Raw genomic sequence first — 21,882 nt, 5'->3', positions numbered from 1 at the left:
GGTCTGGGGTTCAGGGGAAAGGTTTGTGCAGACGGGGACGTGCTCCGGGGGGCAAGGTCTGGGCACTGAGCAGCACTCAGAAGGTCAGAGTCAGGAAGACGAGACTGAAAAAGAGTGGCCAGGGAGGCAGGAGGAGGAGGATCAGGAGACTCTGGTGTCTAGGAAGCCAGGTAGAGGCTTTCTTGAGGAAAGGAGTGATGAAATGTACCAAATATCGATCAGGTGAAGACAGAGGGAACCACTGGGATTGGCCTGGTGGAACTCAAGGTGACCTCCTGGTGGCCACCAGAATCTGTAGGTTTCAGCTCAGTGGTCCTTCCTCAGAGAGGCCTCCCTGCCCCTTCGTGCCCCCTCCTCTGCCAGCGCCCTGCACTTCCCTTCTCGGTAGCTGCCCTGATATCTGAGCACGACTTTTGGCGCTTACTTGTTCCGTGTCTGTTCCCCGCGGTGGTGGAGGCTCCCTGTGGGCAGGAACAGGGACGCCGGTGTTTACCCTGCGTTATGAGCACCCAGCGTGTGCCTGGCCCCCGAGGGGGGCTCAGTGAACAGCCACTGAATGAGTGCTGAGCAAGCACCTGGGAGCCAGGCCGGGGACGGAACCCAAGCTGGTTTTCAGTTCTGCTCCCGTGGGGTCATTTGATTCACTCGGGTTTTATTTGTGTTTGTGGGGGAAGAAAGTCCCCCAGAGACCTCGCTGACCTTTGCAAAAATGGTGATGGACATGCCTGAATATTTTTCATGAGTTTTTATGACCAGAACAAATATGAGTTCAAGGAGGGTTAGCACTTAAAAAAATGATTTATTTTTAGAGCTGTTTTAGATTTACAGAAAAATAAGGAAGACAGCACAGAGAATTCCCATACACTCCACATAGAATTGCCTCTATTATCAACATCTCACCCTACTGACACTTGTCACAATTAATAAGCTGATGTGTTACGAGGAAGAGTCTGTACTTTATTCAGATTTCCTTCATTTTTACCTCATGTCCTTTTCTGTCCCAGGCTCTTGTCCAGGACATCCTCTTGCATTTAGTCATCATGTCTTCTTTGGCTCCTCTGGCTGTGACAGTTTCTCAGACGTTCCTGTTTTCATGGCAGTTTTGAGGCGCACAGGTCAGGTATTTGGTATAACATCCCTCAGTTGGGACTTGTCTGATGCTTCTTTATAATTAGTCAAGGGTCTGGGGGTTTGGGAGGAGGACCACAGAAGAAAGTGTTATTTTCATCACATTGTGTCAAGGATACATGCTCCCAACATAAGTCACCACTCCAACACCTGGCTAAAGGGAGTGTTCCCCAGGGGCACCCACTAAGAAGTTACTCTTCCCCTTTTTCTACACTGTCCTTGTTAAGAGCATTGGGGTCCCAGAAATCTGCCCACTAGACAAATCTTTTTAGTTGGGTCAGAAATTTCAAGAGGTTTCTGAATGAGGGAGATAGCCCCTGACTATCATGGGGACCCATCGTTTTGGGGGAAGAGATCCTGTTAACAGGAAGGAGACGTCTTGGGTCCCTGATTTGACACCTGTTCCCAGACTTTGATTACAAATGAATAACGTGCCATCCTATTTTATAGATCACCCTTGACTTAATTTTGTCAGCATGAGTGTTATCACCAAGAGTCTGACATTTCTTGAATATTTTAAGAATCTAGAGTTTTCAGACTTGAATTACTGAGGATAACACGGTGGATTTTGGGATTGTCCTTCTGAGGGGTGGATGTTCTTGGGGTGAATTATCACCTGAAGGGAGCTGGGAAGATAAGGCCACAGTGGAGCTCACCTTTGTTTTCCCACAGGCACTGTGCCGTGTGCCTGGGGCTGAGGGTTCGCCAGAGGGGGAGGTGCTGGGGGAGGTCGTGCTGCCCGTGAAGCCACCTTGGGGCTCTGTAACCACAGCAGATGGTGACCCGGACAGGAAGGGAGGGCCCTGGCAGTGCCGAGACACACATGTGTCCAGTAAATATTTGCTGAGTGGAAATCAGTCATGGTCGCCATGTGCAGCTTAGCTGAAAGATGTGTGTCCTGTTCAAGAACATATGTGACACCCCAGCGTCCTCACAGGAGGGCTGGGACAAGGGAGAGACAGCAAGACAGCCACCCTCAGGTGCCGACCCTGCAGGGGCACCGGCCTGAGAGTGGGGCCTTCTTGCCTCCCCTGGTCACAGGGCCTGGGGCTGCATCAGAAGGAGGGAGACAGGAGCCAGTGACCTGGTCATGTCACAAATGACTGACGACTTGCTGAAGTGCTGGGGGAGCCCAGCGCGGAGAGCACCTAGTTCCATCTGGGGCTGGATGGGGCAGTTCCCGGGGGCCATGTGAGCTGCATCTGGAAGGGTCGGTGGGCATTAGACAGGGGGCAGAGGGAAGGGTCTTCCTCCAGGGAGCGGGAGCAGGTGTGCGGGCTGGAGGCTGAAGGGTGTTCCTCTCTTAGGGCACATAAGGGATGGGGATTGCCCCCTCAAATGGGGAGGTTTTCCCCATTTACCTGCTCCTGCTGGGGCTCTCCCTCCTCTCTGTGCCCCCAATGAGAGGGTCTCAAATGTCTGTGGGCACGTTCTCGGGGGCTGCGAGTGGGGATGTGCAGAGCCCTGCCCTCTTCCCCCTGGGGTGGAGTGCTGTGGTCGGAATGCCTCGGGTGGGTAGAAGGCTGTGTTGGGTGTCATGGTCTGTCCTCTCCCGCTGCACAGAAGAGACATGCTGACAACCAGCCCAGTCAAGGCTCTCTTGGGAACCCTAGTGACAAAGGAAGCCCAGCAGAAAGAGGCTGAGTGATCTGATGTGGTTGGGATGAGAGTCACCCACAAACTGAAGTCGGGGAAAGGTCCTCACCGGAGATGGGCACAGGCACAGGGTGGGAGCAGTCTCTCCACCAGGGAGGAGGGCAGGTCCACTGGTGGACAAGGGCCGCCTTGATCTCGGGGGTGCTGAGATGCAGCCACTGGCCTTAGTTTCTCGGCCTGGGGTGGAGTGAGGGAGGCAAGAGACTGTCTTGGGACAGGCCTGGTCTCCCTCCCCTCATGTGGCTCCTCAAGGTCTGAAGCCGTCTGCGTGTGGGAGCTTCACTGCACTGAGAGGACTTGGATCCTGGTAAGAAAGGCAGGGGCCTGGTCCTAGGCCAGGCTCCACTACATACTGGCTTCCAAACTTTGGGCTTATTTATTAACCTCTTTGGATCTTCAGTTTCCACATCTGTGAAATTGTTAGATAATTGTAATTCCATCTGTCTCTCATAGATGAGAATGCTCTGTAAATGTGAGAGAGCTAGATAAGCTGGGGGTGTTGATGACTGGGATGTTGCTTTGGGATTAGAGATCTTGTTCTTAAAAAGCACCGGGTGTTCTGCCAGGCGTGGCGTGTTTACTTGTCTGGCAAGCTCCCAGTTCCCCGCCTGTAGCAGTTTCCTCTTTTCTTCTCTCTAGGCTCCTCCTCCCCTCCCAAATCCCGAGCAGATTGTTTACAGACCCAGAGAGCTCTCACACAGGGAGCGCTCACAGGAGGTGCAAGGACATGGGAGGTGAAAAATATGGGGCTTGCTTCTCATCCCCCTGAGAGTGACCAGGGGGTGAGCTGCCCACGTGCTGACACCGTACAGGAAGCTTCTGACCTCACGATTCATGGGTCACCTTTTGAGGTAATTTCTCCATTACTGGATTGGGTTGCATGAATCAAACTAGTGCTGTGTATTCTGTTGCCTGGGATGCTACAGGACGGTTTAGGGGAGCACAGAATGGACTCAGGTGACTTGCTTGAGGCCACCCAGTGGGATGGGACAGTGGCTGTGAGGTTGGGGATTTTTTTCTAGAGTCTGTTGTTAAGAGTCCAGACCCTACCCTTGATTTGATGTGTAAGTTTTTGCAGGTCACGTTGTCCATCTTGGTCTCAAGTTTCACATCCATATAGTGGGTTTAACAGGCAGTTCCCCAACTACCTTAAGTGCACAGTCATGGGGCTAGTCCTGGGGGGTCCAGCCTTGGAGTCTGGGCAGCTGGGAGGAAGCCTCAGTGGGGAGGAGAAGGGGGCACTGCCCAGAAGTGAGGTAGATGGTGCTACTCCCATAGGGTGTAGGTCCAAGAGTTCTCAGGTGCTGGGGGGATATTGAGTCTGGGGAGAGGCGGCCAGAGCCTGAGTGAGCCTCAGTGGGTGGGGTGAGTCTGACAGCCGAGGCCATGCCCGGAGGCCTGTGTAGATGTCTGTCGCGGCCCCTCTGTGACAGCAGGAGCAGGGCTGGCAGAGGCTTGAAGGGAAATGCTGGGTGGGCTGCAGACCAGGGCTTAGTTTGTGTGTATGGGGAGGCCTACTGACGCGTGTGGCCGCCGGGAAAGCTGTACGGGTACAAGCCATGGGAAGTGTCTGTATTTGCATAGGAGACGTGGGGAGCTGACACCTCCCCCAAGGAGCTTTGTTCTTTTGCTCACAGCTTCACGTTTAGGCAACTGACAGCTGAGTTTGTGGAAAATCAAAATCTGACTCATTATTTAGTATAAAGACAGAGGAGACTGGCCCTGATGCAGGGGAGGCCTAGCCCCACCGGGCTGAAGCGGTGTGACTCCTGAGCCGAGCCCAAGGCTGGCACTGATGGGCAGGGCTGCAGGGGGCAGAGCTGGTGCCCAGGGAAGCAGGTGAGGGGATTCCAGTGAGTGCCAGTGTGGGGAGTGTGAGACCCACAAGCTGGCGTCACCCTCTCCAGCACAGGGCCAGGCATGTCCCGGAGTGAGGTGGTTTATACATTTATTCTGCATTTGTTTATTGAGGGCCTGCGGCAGGAGCTGGGGATGACATGAAATGTCTGAGTGGGTGGCTGTAGGCTGGTGGGCTGTTGACACGGACCTAGCATGCTAGCTCCGCCCTAGGGGGTGGGAAGAGCCTGCGTGCTCCGAGTAAACTTGTCCTCCTCTTTGTCCCTGACTCCTGGATGTTTCCTCCGCAGCTGAACAGGCTGACGGGCGGCACTGATGGAGCCCTGCTCAGAAGACCCGCATCTCCGCAGGGCCTCCTGGCTCCTGGGGCTCACCAGCCTCCTCCTCAGTGAGTGGCCGGGGCTCCGGGAGGGAGGGCTCTGGGGTGGAACAGGGAGGCAGGGTCTCCTTTCCGTGTCTGATGTCTTTCACGAACAAAAAGACAAAACAGCTCTGTTATAATTTGGCAAATGTAGTGTGTTTGGTTTACAGATGAACTATAGAACAAAATGGCCTTTTGCTTGTGGCTGAGGCCAGGACCTCTGAGCTACCACTGCCTGGGCTGCACTTAGGGAGCCATTTCCAGGGAGATGAGGCTGCTTCTGCTGCAAGAACAGGGAAGCCAGGAGCTGCCAGGAGCTGCCTGCCTGGAGCTGCCTGGGGAGAGGGATGGAGACAGAGAAGCCGGCTCCTGGGGACAGAGGGGTGGGACGAGGGTTTCCCTGCTCTGGACTCAGAGGAGACATTACAGCCTCTGCAGCTTCCTGTGGAGTTGGGGGCCAGCTAGAACCCCGGGTCTGAGCTAGAGGAAGCAACTCTAACGTGAGTTTCTTGAGCAATATTCAGAAGGCTGAATACAATGAAATTCTTCTTTCATAAAAGGAACGGCAGCCTCTAACATTTTCGGGTGTCTGTAAACCCACATGTTGTAAGAATATGGAGAAACCGAGAAAGGAACAGTAGAGTGCTTGTGTGGGCAGGCAGCGGGAAGTAGGAACATCAGAAGTTAAACAAAAAGGGAACTGAAGGAAAGACTATCTTGAAAAACAGGCACATTTATGACTTTATCAGAGGTTATATGTTTACAACAAAGTAAGTAAAAACCAATGAGGAAATAAGGCGTAGTGAATCATGAATTCTGAAGAAAGCTTGGAAAGCCTTTAATGTTTTAATTTTTTATTTTATTATCCCAGCCACTATATGAACGAGCAGGAGTTCTATGAAATTTAATGGACTAGAGGGCACCTGTAAACAGATTTTTTGAAATAACAATGAGCTTTGCAGAACATTACCCTCTATAACTAGGTAACTTTGTGTCAACAGTAAAGTGCAGGCTTTTGCTTTTCTTCATTTTATTTAACTGAAAAATATGTGATATTATTTAGAGTTTTCTCCTTAACCTCTGGTGTTGGAAGAATACATAGGGCAAAGAGAGAGGGGGAGAGACAGAATGAGAGGGAGAGAGAGAAATAGAATTTTAAGTTGGTTTGTGAGCATGCACTTCCCCTTTCCCAGGAGAGGAAGTGAAGGATGAGCCCAGGAACTGCCCAGGTCCTGGTGGTGAGTCAGCCATGCTGGGACAGGGACAAGGATGGGCAGCTCCTGCAGGGGAGGAGTGCTGGCTGGGAGAGAGGAGACCCGGAAGTCAGGTCTGGCTCTGCCCTGTGTGACCAGGACAAGCTCACTTCCCGGGGAGCCGCCTCCTCTGGGACAGGAGGGGCCTGGGCTGTCCCCCTCTAAGTCCTCTCCCAGCTGGGACGTCCTGGGATTCGGTGCCTCCACCCAGACTGGGACTCTCCTGTGGGTGCTTCAAGGCCTCTGCTCTGTCTCTTCATCCTGTCCTGTCCTCTTCCTGTGTCCTGACAGGGACTGGCATCTGATGAGTCCGTGTAGGGCAACTTCAAAGAGCAGATTCTCGTCATCCCTGTGGTCACTTCTCAGCCCTCCAAGAAGGGAGGGAGTGCTCTTCTTCAAGCCTCTCCTTTGGAACCCGGCCCAGCACTCTGTTTTCTCTGCATCTGCTCCTGTAGACCTCCTAGTGAAATGAAGGACACCACCTATCTTCCCACAGCCTGTGGAAACCTTCTTTGCAAGCCACGCGCAGGAAAGCATGTTAAGGCGGCGTTAAGCCTACTATGAGAACCCCAGCCCTGTGCGGGGAGCTGAAGGGACTGGGGTGAAGGCCCGACCCAGAGGGGATGCTTGATTAAGTGAGTTAGTGACTAAATGAGTACAAGGAAATACCAGAAATGCTTGCATGTGTGAATACTGGCCTGAGCTAGTCTCTGCTTCCAGCGAGAGCCAGGAGTGGGCAGGAGGACAGCAGGAGGGAGGCGGGCTCGATATGGGGAGAATTTACTGATTTGGAGAATATACTGATTTGGTCCCTGGAAGGCAGCAGCCAACCCAGGCAGATCCTGACCTGATGAGAGAAGCAGATTGCTGTTCCCTTCAGGATAAGTCATTCTGTGGCCCTTTCCCTTGTCCTGTTCTGAACTACTCTGGTTCCCAGGAAGGACAGGTCAGAGGGTATCAGGTCCCCTGTGGCCTGTGTCTGAAGAGGGAGGACAGGCTTAGGAGGAGGCAGCCCTGAAGGTTGTACCCATGGTCACGCTCTGCATGAGAGTGACTGAGGACCGCCCACTGTGGCCTCTCGGGGACTGGATGGGGAAGAGCTGTCTTGGCGGCAGGGACAGCAGAGCTCACTACAGGATCATGTGCTCCCCACATATTCTAGTCCCTGGTAGCTAGCTAAGGCCTTGTGATCATGCTAGCCAAAAAGTATGAGCAGAGATCACGCTACTTCTGGGTGGATGTGGTGAAACCCCATGTGTGATTCTCTTTTCTTCCTTCCCCGCTGTGGGGCTGGGAGCCTGTGAGGACGCTGTGGGTTCCGTGGGTGCAGCTACCAGATGGTGGAGCCTCCAACGTGTGTGACAGGACCCCCTCCTCACTCTCTCATGGGACTTGTGGTGGGGGATGAAACTCCCTTGTTCTAAGACCCTGAGGTATTGCTACTCTTTGTTACACAGCAGAGTCTAGACTGTCCTGACTACTACACTGCCTAGATGGAGCAGGGAAGGGAGCAGCTTTTATATTTGGATGAGGTGTCTGTTGCTGTGTAATCCTATCACCCCAAAACTTAATGCCTTAAACACCACCAGGTACAGGCTCACACTTTCTGTGGGTCAGGGCCCAGGGGTGCTTCAGCTGGGTCCTCTGGCTCAGGATCTCTCAGACTGAAATCAAGATCTGTGGCTGGGACTACAAGTCAGCTCCAGGCTCAACTTGGGCAAGATCTGCTTCTGAGCTCCCTCGTGTGATTGCTGATGGGAGGCAGTTCCTGTGGCTGTTGGACTGAGGGCTCCAGTTCCTCTCTGGATGTTGGCCGGAGGCTGCCCTTGGTTCCTCCTCACTTGGGCCTCTTCATAGGGAAGCTGACAACGTGGCAGCTGGATTCCTCAGAGTGAGCAAGAGAGAGTGAAGGGGAGAGAGAGAGAGAGTGGGAGCAGGAGGGAAGTCAGAGTCTTGTATAACCCAGTGTCACTGAGAGACATACATCACGTTTGCTGTGTTCCCTTCCTAAGAACAAGTCATTAGGTGCAGCCCACACTCCAGGGAGGGGGTCACAGAAGGATGTGGACACGAGGCGGGGGTATCTTTGGGAGACAAGTAAGAAGTTCCTTCTACAATTATGCATTTAGTGCTGACAGAAAGTCCGCTAGGTAACCACGAGTAACCTATTCCAGATTACACTTTACTAGAACTACCAGGACTTAATTCCAGAACTTTTTCAAATGTATTATACTCGGCTGCCTCTGGAGAATCTAGGGAGTTAACTAAGGATTTCATTTAAAATGTGGATTCTGTAGTTCTCCTTCATTTTTGATGCGAAAACACTCACATTTCCTGTTCCCAATGCCCTAGGTGTCTGCAGCACTGGGGCCAAGAGTCCTGGAGCACAGGGTTCTGGAGCCCACGTTCCTCTGCAGAAGATCCAAGGAGCTTCTGTGTTGTTTCATGTGACAAAGGAGCCAGGAGCTGAGCTGGAGGAGGTCTCGTGGGGCTTTGGCCCTGAGTCAAACTACAGAGTCCTGCTGAAAGTCCATCCTGGGACAGATGCTCCAACCTGGATCAGCCTCCAGGACAAGTACCAGCAGAGGGTCCACGTGCCCAACATGATGTCCCTGAGGATTGAGAACCTGACATCTGAGGACAGTGGGCAGTACCGGGCTCGCATCAGCTTTGTTGGAGGAATAGAATGTACCCAGGTTTTCCCCCTCATTATCTACGGTACGTGACCCCCCCTCACCCCATCCCATAGCTCACCTCCTTCTTTTGTCACATAGGAGTGTCACATAGGTCTCATTTTGCAGGATTCCTTCCTGACAGCAGCCTTCAGACTTTATTTTACTGTTTAAAATTAGGGTCAGTGGGTTCACAAAAAATGGAGAGCAGAACTGAGATTCACACCAAGGATAAAGTAACTTCAGTGTTTTGGGAGAGGAGAACGTGAAAATCTAGGGGCAAGTGATATTGCCAGAATGATTGTTCTTTATAGGTCTAAATCTGCTTAGTTTGTGTATTCATCGTCTGTTGCTGCTATAACAAATTGCTGTAATCTAGAGGCTTAAAACAACGCAAACTGACTATTTTACTGCGCTGTAGGTCAGAAGTCAGACATGGGTCTCACTGGATCAAAATCAAGGTGTTGGCAGGGCTGTGTTCCTTTCTAGAGGTTCCAGAATGAGATTCATTTATTTGTATTTTCCACCTGCTAGTGGCTGCTTACATTCCATGGCTCGAGACCACTTTCCTCCACCTTCAAACCTGGCAATAGTGGGACCAACCCTCCTCACTTTGTATCCCTCTGACTTCCTCCTCTTCTTCCTCCTACCATGTGATTATGGTGGTTCCATCCAGATAATTAAAACAGTCTCCTTATTTTAAAGTCCGCTCATTAGCAACCTTAATCCCATCTATTACCTTAATGCCACTTTGCCAAGTAATCTAACATATTCAGCAGGTTCCGAGGATTGGATGTGGACAAATCTGGGACGACTGGTCATCTACACAGTTCAGAAATCCATGTGTAGTTAGTTCAGCTGCCCTCTCTCCTTTTACTCAGCACCAGCCCAAGGCCAGCCTCACTTACAGACTCCATAAATCCAGCTCAAAAAGCCTCAATAGATGACGGGAGAATCTTATGATGCAACACTTTCTAAGAACCTCACTTAGCCAGCACTTTCTTTCCTTAAGTTTCCTGTCCGCATGGGAAGATATCTGCTACGAGGGAGTGGCTGTTGCAGCAAGATTCCCGTGTGATTTCCCTCCCTCCCTCCCTCCCTCCCTCCCTCCCTCTCTCTCTCTCTTTCTCTCTTTCTCTCTTTCTTTCTTTCTTTCTTTCTTTCTTCTTTCTTTCTTTCTTTCTTTCTTTCTTTCTTTCTTTCTTTCTTTCTTTTCTTTCTTTCTTTCTTTCATTCTTTCTTTCTTTCTTTTCTTTCCATTTTTAAATTGAGTTATAGTCATTTTACAATGTTGTGTCAAATTCCAGTGTAGAGCACAATTTTTCAGTTATACACGAACATACATATATTCATTGTCACTTTTTTTTTTTTGCTGTGAGCTACCATAAGATCTTGTATCTATTTCCCTGTACTATACAGTATAATCTTGTTTATCTATTCTGCATATGCATGTCAGTATCTACAAATTTTGAACTCCCAGTCTGTCCCTTCCCACCCCACCGCCCCCTTGGCAACCATGTGATTTCTAAGACCAGCTTATCAGTATGTCACGTCTTTTCCTGTGTGGACCTCAAGTTTAACTGCACGTTCTAACCAGACTCAGGCTTGTCATTCCTAGTTGCTGCCACTGCCTCTCCTGCAAATGTGTCCGCTGGGGAGCCTGGGACATCTCTCTGGGCTCCCAGACCTGGCCAGATGTCCTCCTTCCCTATGGGCCATGCAAGGCCAGGCATTATCTGAGCAGGAGAAGAGGGCAAGGGCCCTGACCCAGGACTGGTCCTTCTGTCCCAGACTCCTTCCTCTCCCAGGAGAAACCCCACTTTCTTAGAAATAAAGGGCTTTGGGTAGGTGGGATCCGGGCTTTATTTTCTTGTTGGAGATTTTTAAGGCTTGCTCAGTCTCGTGAAATCAAATAGGGCTTAACTCAGTGGCTTCCTTCTTTATTGTCACTTGCTGTACGTTAAATATTGAGAAAGTTGTGTTTTATCTGTGAAATGCACTCGCCATCGTTAAAGGGAGGATGCTCGGGTGTCCATGAGATAAGGAATCAGGACGTGCAGATGTAACTCTTTCTACTCATGTGAGGCTCCACGCTTCTGTCTCTCTTACCGCAGAGCCCGTGCCCCCCCCACAGATCTTGCCGGGGTCACCATCCATTGCTGCAGGCTGGTGCAATGTCACCCTGGAGTGCAGGGCCTCAGAGGACACAGAGGACCTGAATGTGACCTGGGAGAGCAGGGGCCTGGAACACAGAGTGACACCAGGACCGGCCCCCAACCCCTGGACCCTGGCTGTGAGCCTGCCCCTGAGCCAGCCTAGCCCCAGCCTCTCCTGTGTGGTCAGCAACCAGGTGGACCAGAAAACTGCCACGTTAGGCCTTGGGGAAGTCTGTGCCCATGGTGAGTGCATGGGGCACTCTCAGAGGTCAGACAGCACTGGGGTGAGGGCTCTGGGCTTTTCTCCTCTCCATGCTATAAGCACCACCTTCCACCTGATCATCCCGTACAGAGGTCTGGAAGGTACATCCAACTTGTCTCTGTTTTTCAAGGTGTCTCGCATCCATGCCCACATCTCCACCTCTTGCCTATCCTGCTCCAGGGCAGTACTTCTCCCACCCCATCCATTATCCACAGTGCGGCCACTGTCATCTTTTGGAAGAGAAATCGGGTTGGGCGACTGACCTGTGTTGTCTGGAGGAGTCTGACCCAGTGACTCCCTGTAGGAGTCCAGGCTCAGAAGCTTCTCAGCCCATGTTTCTGGCCTCACCTGCATGCATCACAGTGAGCTGCTTGCCTGGAGTTTTCGGATATGTCCTGCTATTGCAAGCTTTAGCCTCTGGAAATGCTGTTTCCTCCACCATCATTCCTCCTGCCCTTGGCCTTTGCGTCCTGACTTACTTTTATGGAAGGATCCCCTCAGGCACTGCTTCTTCGGGTGTGTGTGTGTGTGTGTGTGTGTGTGTGAGAGCAGGACAGTCACAGAGCGCCCTGCGCCTGGTTGTGGTTAATACAGTGTGAACAAAGGGCGCGTCCGTCTCATGTTGCACACGGCCCTGCAGGTGCTGCCGCTGCGCCGCCCTCGGGCATCACTCCCTTAAGAGGCAGCCTGTGGTCACCCCACACTGAGTAGCTGTGCTCTGTTTATAGATTTGTCTGGATCACCTTGTGGACAGGGGCCATGTCTTGTTCTCCTGTGAATCTGTGTCCCAAGCAGAGCTTCTGGCAAAGTTTGCTCACAGTCGCTGTTTCAGTGAATGCATGAATGGCCTGGTACCCTGTGTGCAGTCTCGCCCCTCTAACCCATCCTCCACGAGCTGCTGGGGGGATCTGACGTGTCAGCATCACTTAAAATCCCATGTTACCCACCCCACCCCTGGCCCCATCCTGGAGACTTAGATACAGTTCAGCACTCAGCATGACCCACAAGACCCTTTGGAAAGAGACCCCTTCCTCCCTCTGATCCTCCTCGCCCAGCTCCTCCCTGCCCTGTCCCTGCTCCCTGCTGCAGCAGGGTGTTGGCCACTCCCGGGGCTGGTGATTCCACACAACCATTCTCTGAATGTGGTGCTCCTCCTTCCGGGAATGCTGTGTCCATCCTGAATATCTGTGAAACTCCTACTCCTCCCTCGAGACTCAGTTTACGCATCACCTCCTCTGGGAGGCCCTCCCTGAAGACGTGTGTACAAGTTGTAATCCTCTATTGCACAGCAATGCCCTTGGCTGGCAGACTTTGATATTTTCTCAGTCATCCTTCTGGGTGACCACGTCTTGTTCATCTCAGTATCCCTCGAATCAAGCAGGAGCTCAGGACGCGGTTGAATGAATAAAACTTCCCTGCTCCTCCCTCTTCAGCTTCTGAACCAGGACCCTTGAGACTCCTTCACCTGCTCTCCCTCTCTGTCCCCTTGGCGGGTGTATCTCAAGTTCTACCTTTCCTTTACCTTTCTTCACTCTCTCTGTTTGAGGAAAACAGATTCACATGGACAGGCCAGTGCTAACCTCCTGCCAGGCATCCTAGGGGCCACCGTGGCTGTGCTGCTGATCCTCGGAGGTGGACTGTACCTTTGGAAGACACAAAAGAAGAAGGAGAAGATGGAGACTAGAAAAGGCAAGTTGCACTTGCCCCTCCTGACTCAGATGCCTCCCTCCCCCACTGGACCCTTGGTTCCTCTCCTGTACTTTGCTGCTCAGGGAAGATCTCAGCACAGGGGATGGTGGGTGTGACCATGGCCTTTGGATCATAGCTTTGGCGGAAGGTACAGATTTTCAAACCCCAGGCTCAAGCTTCACTTTGTGTATGACTCGGGTACAGAATTGCAGGAGGACCACAGGGACCATGATGGTGGCATCGAGTACGCAGAGCTGAGCCAGCCGGAATCTCCAGAGGGCACATACAAGGTGAGAAGGTGGGAGCTGTGTTCAGCCTGGACTTTTCTGGATCTCTCCATGTCTCGATCTGGGCCTGTCAAGCCTAGTCATCTGCCTTTCCTGGCCCCACTGTCTCCAACTTTTTCAGGACAGTCAATGGTATTTGCTAAGAAAATGTATAACTGGGGTCAGTGTAGCGCTGGGCATGTTGGGCAAATTCACATGCAGTTCATGTCAGCAGCGCTGGTTTCATGTGGTCCCTCTGGGGCACCCCTCAGCTGTTCTAGGAATCCTCTGTCTTGCATTCCTAGGGTATGAGTGAACAACATCTCGGAGAAAACGAGGCCCTCAATACTGTCTACAGTGAGGTCCACAAGCCAGGTAGGCCATGAAGATAATTTAATTGGAGGAAGCAGAAGAATCAGCACTCTTAGGACTCCTCCACTCTGAGCTTGATCCTTGCTGACACCTGCCTCCTCCAGCTCTGGTCCAGCTCCAGCTGCCCCTGGTCTGTGTTCTCTGATCCTCCTGCCCTCAACTCTCTGGGCACACGTGGCCCTGTCACTTCCTCTGTCACCTCCCTCAGCTGCTCTCCCACTCAGGATCCTCACACCTGTAGGACAAGTGCTCTTCCTCCATCATTGACTCAGCTCCTGACCCGTCTCCTCCTGATGCTTCCCAAAGAAGACCTCCCTGACTGTGCATGTGTTCATCCCCACAGCCTCTGCCGTGTGGCTGGTGTACGTCCTTCTGAGAAACCAAGTGTAGAGGTGTTGGCCATGCCATAGAGGAGGGGGTTATGGCCTAGTGCTGGATGCTGAGTTGGTGGTCCATGGAGGCAGCGTGGGCAGGTGGGAGCCCACAAAAGACTATCCTTCTGTCCCCTCCAGCTCTGCTGGCCTCAGACCCTAGACCAGCCTCCTCTTTGCTCACTCACATCTCTCCACCTGGAATGACAGTTCCCTCTCCCTGCTCCTTGCTCTCATTTCTGCCTGTTGAAATCCTGCCATGCTGACCAAAGTACCCTTCCAAACCATGCATCCCGCGGAGCTTGTCTTGTTCCCAAAGGTTTGGAAATCGTCCCTCCCACACCTGACTTTTTCAAACACCTTCGACATAACTAAGACCCCTGCCACAGTCTGCCCTGCATTGGACATGACTCTTCCCTGCAGGACTCACCTGGGGCTCCCTCAGGAGGGTTGGGGGTTTAGGAGGCCAAGAACAAGGAGACAAGAATCACTCTGTGTGAAGGATCTGGTCCACCCTTCCTCCCACTCCTACAGGGGCTCAGCAGACTGAGACCCAGAGCACAGAGGCTGCTGAAGGTCTTCCTGAAAGTGAGACCACATGGAAGGAAGGGTAGATGAGATCACCTCCCCTGACCCTGCCTGGCCCAGAGACCTGAAGAGGGGGTTTCCTATCCCCCCTCCAGCCTCACATAGTCTGAGGTCCTGGTGCAGCCTGCACTGTGGTATGTGGGAGCTCCTCCTTTCCCTGGGGGGTCCTCACCTCCTCAAAGCCTCTGCCCCCTCCTTTGGGTCCCAGCTCTTGGGTCAGAGATGGAATCACTCTGGTATTACAATCTGTGGTACATGGTCTGCTGGCCTGGATTCCTGGGTCTCTTGGCTCCTCTCCCAGCTTAGCAAGCTTAGCTGCTTCATCTCTGACCTCAGAAAGCAAAGTTCTGAGCTGAAGTCTTGAGCATTATAAAGCAGTGTTATGATCCTGCTGGATGGTGCAGGGATAAGAGAGGCTCAGGGCTTCCATAACAAGGCTGTTTATAACCTCTTTCCACTCAGGCTGAACAGAAAGCTGAGAGAGAAGAAGGTGACAACTCTCACTGGCATCCCAGGTGAATAGCCATGGCTGGGCATCAGTGCCCATCAGCCCAGAAGCAGTATGTCAGGGTGCATTCATTCTAGGCTGTAGTTTAAAGACAAGTGGGTATTGAGGCCTCAAAGTATAAGTTGTGATCCTGTTATGCAAATACTATCATTATTCCCAGGAAACTACAGCACTGATAAATTAATGACCTTGCTCAAGGTCACGTAACTGATAGATGATAGTGCTAGAATGGAAATCTTGGAATTGAATTCTAAAGCTCTTGCTCTCACCACTGTATACTCTACCCATGTGATGGAATACTATTTATGTAATAAGAAGAGTAAATTACAACTTAATGTATTTGAATAGGAACTTGTCCATGAAATATTAGATGAGTTATGACATGTGTATATAATTGTAATTATATACAAACATATGTTTATATGGGCACAAAGCAGTCTAAAAGCTGTGATTGTATTTTCATTTTCGTTTTCATTTGTCTCAAGGTATTTTTTAATTTCAACTTTGATTTCCTCATTGACTCATTGTTTCTTTTAATAGCATGTTGTTTAATCTCCGTGCTTTCCTTTTTTTCTCTATATGTATGTTCAGGTATAACTGAAAAATTGTGCTCTACACTAGAATTTGACACAACATTTTAAAATGACTATAACTCAATAAAAAATGTTAAAAAAAAAGGTCTAAAAGCTAAATAGGTCTAGAAGTTGACAGTGGTTACCCTCTGGGGTCTGTCTCTTCTGTATCATCGGATTCTTTATAACACTAATCAAAACAAAGATTATCTATTAAATCTCTTGGGCAGGGCAGTGACAGGATCAGAGCTGTGCTTCTGATACATAAAGCCACATACATGCCAACAGGAAGCTTAGCATTTTGGAAACCAGTTAACGTACTTAGGCTCATTTTCACTTTCTGTTGTGTTGATTGATGCCTTCAGGGTCTTTATTGAAATAACCCGAAATGTCTAAATCTGTCTACATAGTACAAGCAAAGTGAAAATTTCGGTCGAATTGATCCAAATGGACACTCCCCATGAATTGCTTACAACCCAGGCTGTTCACTAGATCAACTAGAGAGCTTTTAAGAAAAGGTGCTTGGACAAATTCCAGTGTAGAGCACAATGTGTCTGTTATACATAAGCATACACATATTCATTATCACATTTTTTTTTTTTTGCTATGAGCTACCACAAGATCTTGTAAATATTTCCCTTTGCTATACAGTATAATCTTGTTTTTCTATTCTACATATGCCTGTAAGTATCTACAAATTTTGAAATCTCAGTCTGTCCCTTCCCACCCCCCTCCCCCTTGGCAACTATAACTCAATATAAAAATGTTTTAAAAGAGAAAAGAACAGATGCCTGGACTCTATCCTGAAACTGAAACTGGGCACCATCTATATTTTAAAAAACTCAATAGATGATTCTGATGCATACTCAAGCTTGAAAACTGAAAGCTTTCGTCTGCATGAAGTCTTCAAAAGTCTCTTCAAAAATGGGGACATACCTGGCAAAGAGAGGTTGAGAGTTTGCCAAGATGTGTCTCGGCCTGTGCTAGTACATAGGCCAGTAAATGTTGGGTGACTGAAGGAATGGGCGAATGACAACACCCTATAGGCGGGTATTACAGTTGACCCCTGAGCAGTCAAAATTCTGTGTGTAAGTTTACAACTAGCCTTCCGTATTCACAATTCCGCATTCACAGATTCAAGCAATCACGGATCATGTAGCCCTGCAGTAGTACATGCTCATTGAAAAAAAAAAAACACAGCATATAAGTGGACTGGTGCAGTTCCAATTTGTGTGGTTTTCAAGGTTCAACTGTACTTTGATGTGCCCACCAAGGTCTGGCATGTAGATTCTGAACCAGAACCCAGAAGCTCCGTTTCATCCACTGCCCAGTGCTGATTTACCTTGGGGATGCAAAATCTTGATAATAAATGTTAAAAGACACTGATATGCAAAACCAGAATGTTTGTTTATTTATTTACAGTGAGACGTATCCTTGATAACTGGGCTGGATATCCCTGTTAGCCTGACGAAAACATCCTCTTCTCAAAGAGAGGCCACATGGGAAACCACTGGGCTGCTTGGGGAGCCCTGAGTCAGGACAGGTGAACAGATGCTGCTGGTCTGGATTCCAATGGCCATCTGGTCTAAGTCCTCCATCTCCATGGTGGGATGTACCTGCCCAGGACATGAGATTCTCCTGCCAGCTTGACTGAGCACTTCATTTGTCTCTGTCTCTCACCTCTCTTTATGCCCCATTTCTTGTTAACCATCCTTCTGGTCATGTGCATTTGTGAGATTAAGTCTTGCCCTGGTTTCAACTGGAATCATTGTAGCTGTACTATAATCCACATATGTGTGTTTTATTTAATCTCTAAAAGTTAAAAAAAAAATCCCCTCAAATCCATCCTTATTTCTCTCATTTCCAAATTGTAGTAGAGAATGTGGAGTGTGAAGACACCCCCTCAATACACCACATACCAACAGCTGAGTTACCAAGTTGCTTTTGTAAACAGACCCGAAGAGAAAAGCTGTGAACTGGTTAATGAGATCCTATAGCTCTCAGGGCTGGAATGTTTACCTAATTTATCACCTAACCTTTCAGCAAGATCCTCTCATATTTAAAACAGCAAAACAACAATAACAACAAGAAAAAACTTTAAGAGAATGTAGTGTATAGTTAATGTCTATTCAGTTTTAAATCTTTTTAAAATGGAAAATTTCTTTAAAAATGTAAAATTGCTAAGATCAATTTACATGTGCATATAAACCTCAAAAAGTGAACACAGAAAATATTGTATAAAGGAGTATTTTGTCCTTCGAGGGCATGAGAGACAAAACCTATTACTGGTGAATTCTTCACATATTTAAAGAATAGATAATTTTTGTGCTAACAAATTTGTTTTAACACTTGCCAGAAGATAGAAAACATTTATTTATGATTCAGAAAACTTGACAAAGCATGAAAAAGGAAACAAAGTCCCAACCTAGCTGTCCGAGCTGCTTGGACACTTGTCACTTCCCTTCCTCTGCCGGAGATTTTTCTTGTGAGTTGAATTTCCAGCTTCCCAAGGAGCCTGAGGAGCAGAAGAGCTTTTGCCGGCATCCTCCACAGTAATGGGAGTAAGAATAGAGATCTAGTCTCTGTTAGGTCAGAAACAGAGCTGAGAGTGAGAACCTTCTGGGTGATGGATCCTGGGTTGGCCACGCTCCCTGCAGTGGGCTGACTCAGTACAAGGCCCTCTCCTCCAGCTGGTGGTTCTGGGGAAACTGGGACTTTGGGGCTCGAAATAATCCCATGTGATTTTGCCAAAAGGGATTCCTAGAATCTGAGAATGTACGTGTTGGAAGAAAACTCACTGTGGGGTCTGACCCTATCCTGAGCTTTATAACTACCCACCAAGTAATTGCACCTGTGGTTACACTCTACCAGTGACCAGTGACATGGACCTCACTGTGCTCCAAAGCATCTATTTCAGTTTTGGAGGACTCTGACTATAGGAAATTCTCCTCTAATGTCAGCTGTCAAAACCTGCCTTTCCTATTTGCTCATTACAGACATGATTCCTTGTCCACTCAATGGCTCTTCAAGTGGGATTTAGAGCAGAGCAGAGGTAGACTGCAGTGGTCGGTACAGGTGATCTTTGCTTTTCCTAAAAGCCTCAATTTCACACCATCCTATAATTTCCTGGGCACATGCCACCTTTACTGTCTCTGATTCCCATCTCACCTGGTATTGTCCCAAAGGGCTAGGGAGATTGGAATCACATTTTCCAGCACCAACCTACTGTACCCCTAATCTCCTGGGAAAGGAATGTCCATAGAGGTGAACACACTGTCTTTGCTGGGCACTCTCTTGATCCCAACAGATTTCCCCAAAGTCTAGGGTGGCAGTTTTCTGGTCCACATGGTTATTTCCCACACAGGTGAGGCTGGAGTTGGGCTAGCTCAGGGGTAGGCTCAGAGCCTGGTCTCAATGTCCCTCTGCTCCAGGTTCCTGGGGAGGCCCTTATTCACCTAGGTCACATTCAGGTCTTCTGTGGTCCCTGTGACCCTGGTGCTCCAGAGTGACATTGTACCAGCCTGATGTGGTAGATGGTTAATTGGCCAGGATCTGGGGAAGGGTCATGGGCTCTGGGGCAGGAGGGAACAAAAGTTATAATTGCATTTGTAGAGCATGGTACTCACCCATTATTGTGTAGATTCAGAGCAGCCACCTGGCAAGGCAGGGCATTTCACAGCCAAAGAAACTAAGACCTAGAGGGGTGAAACAGTTTGCCAAAATTATACAATGAGAAAGTGATACCGAATCTCAGTTTTAGAGAAGGAAAGGCAGCCAGTCTGTTAATGCTGTAAGCCTAGCTGTCACCACACACAGCTGAAATCACATCTGCTTCCCTCCACGCACATTATCAGATCCTTCACAACCTCCATAGCACTTGGGGGGATTAATCAAACTTCTTGGGCAAATACCCTCCATGTGCAGAATTTTGAAAGAAGCTTCTGAAAACTGGCTTGAGACTCTTAATCCTCTCTCGCCCACATTTGGAGATGGGAAGAGAATTTCTTTGGAGAGAGCTGTGCTGCCATGAATCCCCTTCTAACCTAATAGGTGCCTACCTTTCACCTCAACATGGTGAGAGGGGCTTCAGTGAGACCATGCTGAGAGCCGGATGTATGTCCCCCTGCAGCTTGGGGATGCACTGGACAGGTGTCTGATTTAAATCTGAGAAACTGAAGGGGAGAAATGCTGCTGAAATGTCCTATAGTAGAAAAGTATTGGCTTCCAGTTGAGAAGAAATTGCAAAAGCATCCGTGAGTCCAATGAACACGTTTTTCATCAACTGCAAGTAGGACCTTAAAAGAACTTTGACAAGAGGTGCGTCTGGAGAGGCAAGAGAATTCCAGCAGAGAGAGTCTATGGGGAAATGAACCAGCCAAGACGAGCAGCTGAAGAGAGAGACAAAGATGGCCTTCCTGAGAGCGTGTCACCTCACTTGTCAGGACTGTGTGACAAGGTAGGTGAGACATGTCCACTGTGTGAGAAGAGAGGTATACAAGGAAACCACAAGCGCCCTGTGAGAGGATCAGCCGAAACAGTCACGCCGGAGAACCCGCATGCTCCATCTCCACTACAGGATGAGCCAAGGAAAGTCATCCCTGTTGCCTCCAACCTCCATCCTCCTTACTACTCCTCACTGCCTCCCTGTCCTTGTAGAGCGGGGAGAGAACTTGGTCTTCTTGCCGTTCTCTGTGATCCCTGTGGGCCTTTGCCAGGGAGCTGTGCCCTGGTCTTTGGGTCTGACTCTCTGCCTCTGCTACCTCTGCTGCTGCTGGGGCTTTGAGGCAGTGTGGGTGACACGGTGATGCGCTTGGTCCCTGCCACAGCCTCCTCCACAGTGAGGTCCCTGAACTCTGACCTTTCTTATTCTGAACTCAGGTACTTTCTGGCCCATGGCCCTTCTCAGCACCTTATCTCACCTATAGGAGCCCACAAGAACTTCTGGACCTTCCAAACATGGAACACAAGCTAAGGGTGATTTGTAGCCCTTCTAGGAGCCCTTTAAGGTCCAAACACACTGTGGCCCAATTTACTAAACATGGATCCCTGGGAGGAGGCACGACCCTCCCAGATAAGGGGGGAGTGGGACCCAGCGTCTTCTGCTTTTGCGTTCCTGCTCATCCTATCTGGACTTCCCAGTCACCTGGCTGGCTCTTCACCAGCCACACAGCTCTGTTATGTTGAGCCCTTGGGAATGGCATGTCACATTTCTTTTAAGTTTTAATTACAATTTCATCCTCAATGCATTTAAAAATAATTCCTTAATCCAGAAAGATATATAAAACCACTCTCATATTCTGCCTGGCATCTTTTTACTTTGTGACTTGCCAAATGAACTCTATTCTCTTAGTCTACAATCTTTGGTTTTGGAGCAAACAAATCTCTTTTGTTCTATCAATAAAATATGGCTCTTGCCTATTTTGGAAGTCAAAGCATGAATACGGATTTGCACATTCTCAGGGGGGTCCTGGCCTCTGCCTGAAACAATGGCTGTCTCAGCCCCAAGAGTTGGAGAGTGTGGGGAGCAAGGACTGCAGGAGTGGAAAAATACTTTGGAACCCTCCAGACAAGAAGACACTGAGCTAATTCAGGAGCTCCTCCTCATACCCTGACCATACAATAAAACTTGATGAAATGTAACTAAAAGGTTTTGATTATGTTACTTAAGTTCAGAAATAAAAAAGAACTCAGTGTTGAAGAGGTGAGTAGAATTTGAAGTTGTGGTGTCCCAAGGGGTTATCAGAACCAGAAATGTACCTCAGAGGCCAAAGTTAAATGTCTCTCAGAGGGGAAGAAGTGTAAGTATGTCCTTGAGTTTGCAGGGATGCTGCACAAAGCTGGATAAGAGGCTGGGTGAATTAAGGTAACGTATTTGTTTTCTGTTCTGGAAAACTAGTGTGGGGGGCCGCAAGTGGCCCTCTTTCATGAGAGGAGTGTGAGAAATTGGAATCCAAGCCTGCACTGTGTGCATGGTTGTGGATGTGAATTCTCACTATGTGCTGGGAATCAGCTTCCAGAAACTGCCTTAAAAATAGGTGAAGCTTATAAGGCCCAAGCTGGGGAAATACTAAACTGACTCGTGGGGAGACTTCCACAATGGGGCACATGTGTGGACAAACTGTTCAAAGAGATTAAGGAAGGAATCAAGCCTATAATGCAAAAATAAATATT

General features: G+C 49.3%; 1 protein-coding gene across 5 annotated transcripts in view; it reads left to right on the top strand.

Annotated features, from left to right (window-relative positions):
• The window catches only part of LOC102517661 (SLAM family member 5-like), a 48,787-nt gene extending 27,648 nt beyond the window's left edge, over positions 1–21,139 (top strand). Inside the window, exons 1-9 of one of the 5 annotated variants that reach the window (XM_032463977.1) lie at positions 3,449–3,635; positions 4,932–5,029; positions 6,547–6,890; positions 8,608–8,973; positions 11,042–11,326; positions 12,900–13,034; positions 13,239–13,324; positions 13,606–13,675; positions 14,016–17,109. In XM_032463977.1, the coding sequence (XP_032319868.1) occupies positions 8,859–8,973; positions 11,042–11,326; positions 12,900–13,034; positions 13,239–13,324; positions 13,606–13,675; positions 14,016–14,062 (738 nt within the window). In that variant the 5' untranslated portion in view covers positions 3,449–3,635; positions 4,932–5,029; positions 6,547–6,890; positions 8,608–8,858 and the 3' untranslated portion in view covers positions 14,063–17,109. Of the gene's footprint in view, positions 1–3,448; positions 3,636–4,931; positions 5,030–6,546; positions 6,891–8,607; positions 8,974–11,041; positions 11,327–12,899; positions 13,035–13,238; positions 13,325–13,605; positions 13,676–14,015; positions 17,110–17,133 lie in introns of those variants that run through there. The other 4 variants (XM_014566809.2, XM_014566804.2, XM_014566813.2 and 1 more) reach the window with 4 other exon arrangements.
• The last annotated feature ends 743 nt before the right edge of the window (positions 21,140–21,882 follow it).

Source organism: Camelus ferus, chromosome 21 (genome assembly GCF_009834535.1).
Source record: "Camelus ferus isolate YT-003-E chromosome 21, BCGSAC_Cfer_1.0, whole genome shotgun sequence".
In the NCBI taxonomy this organism is placed as follows: Eukaryota; Metazoa; Chordata; class Mammalia; order Artiodactyla; family Camelidae; genus Camelus; species Camelus ferus.
The sequence above is the reverse complement of the archived record's forward strand: the minus strand, read 5'-3'. Positions and strand labels throughout refer to the sequence as shown.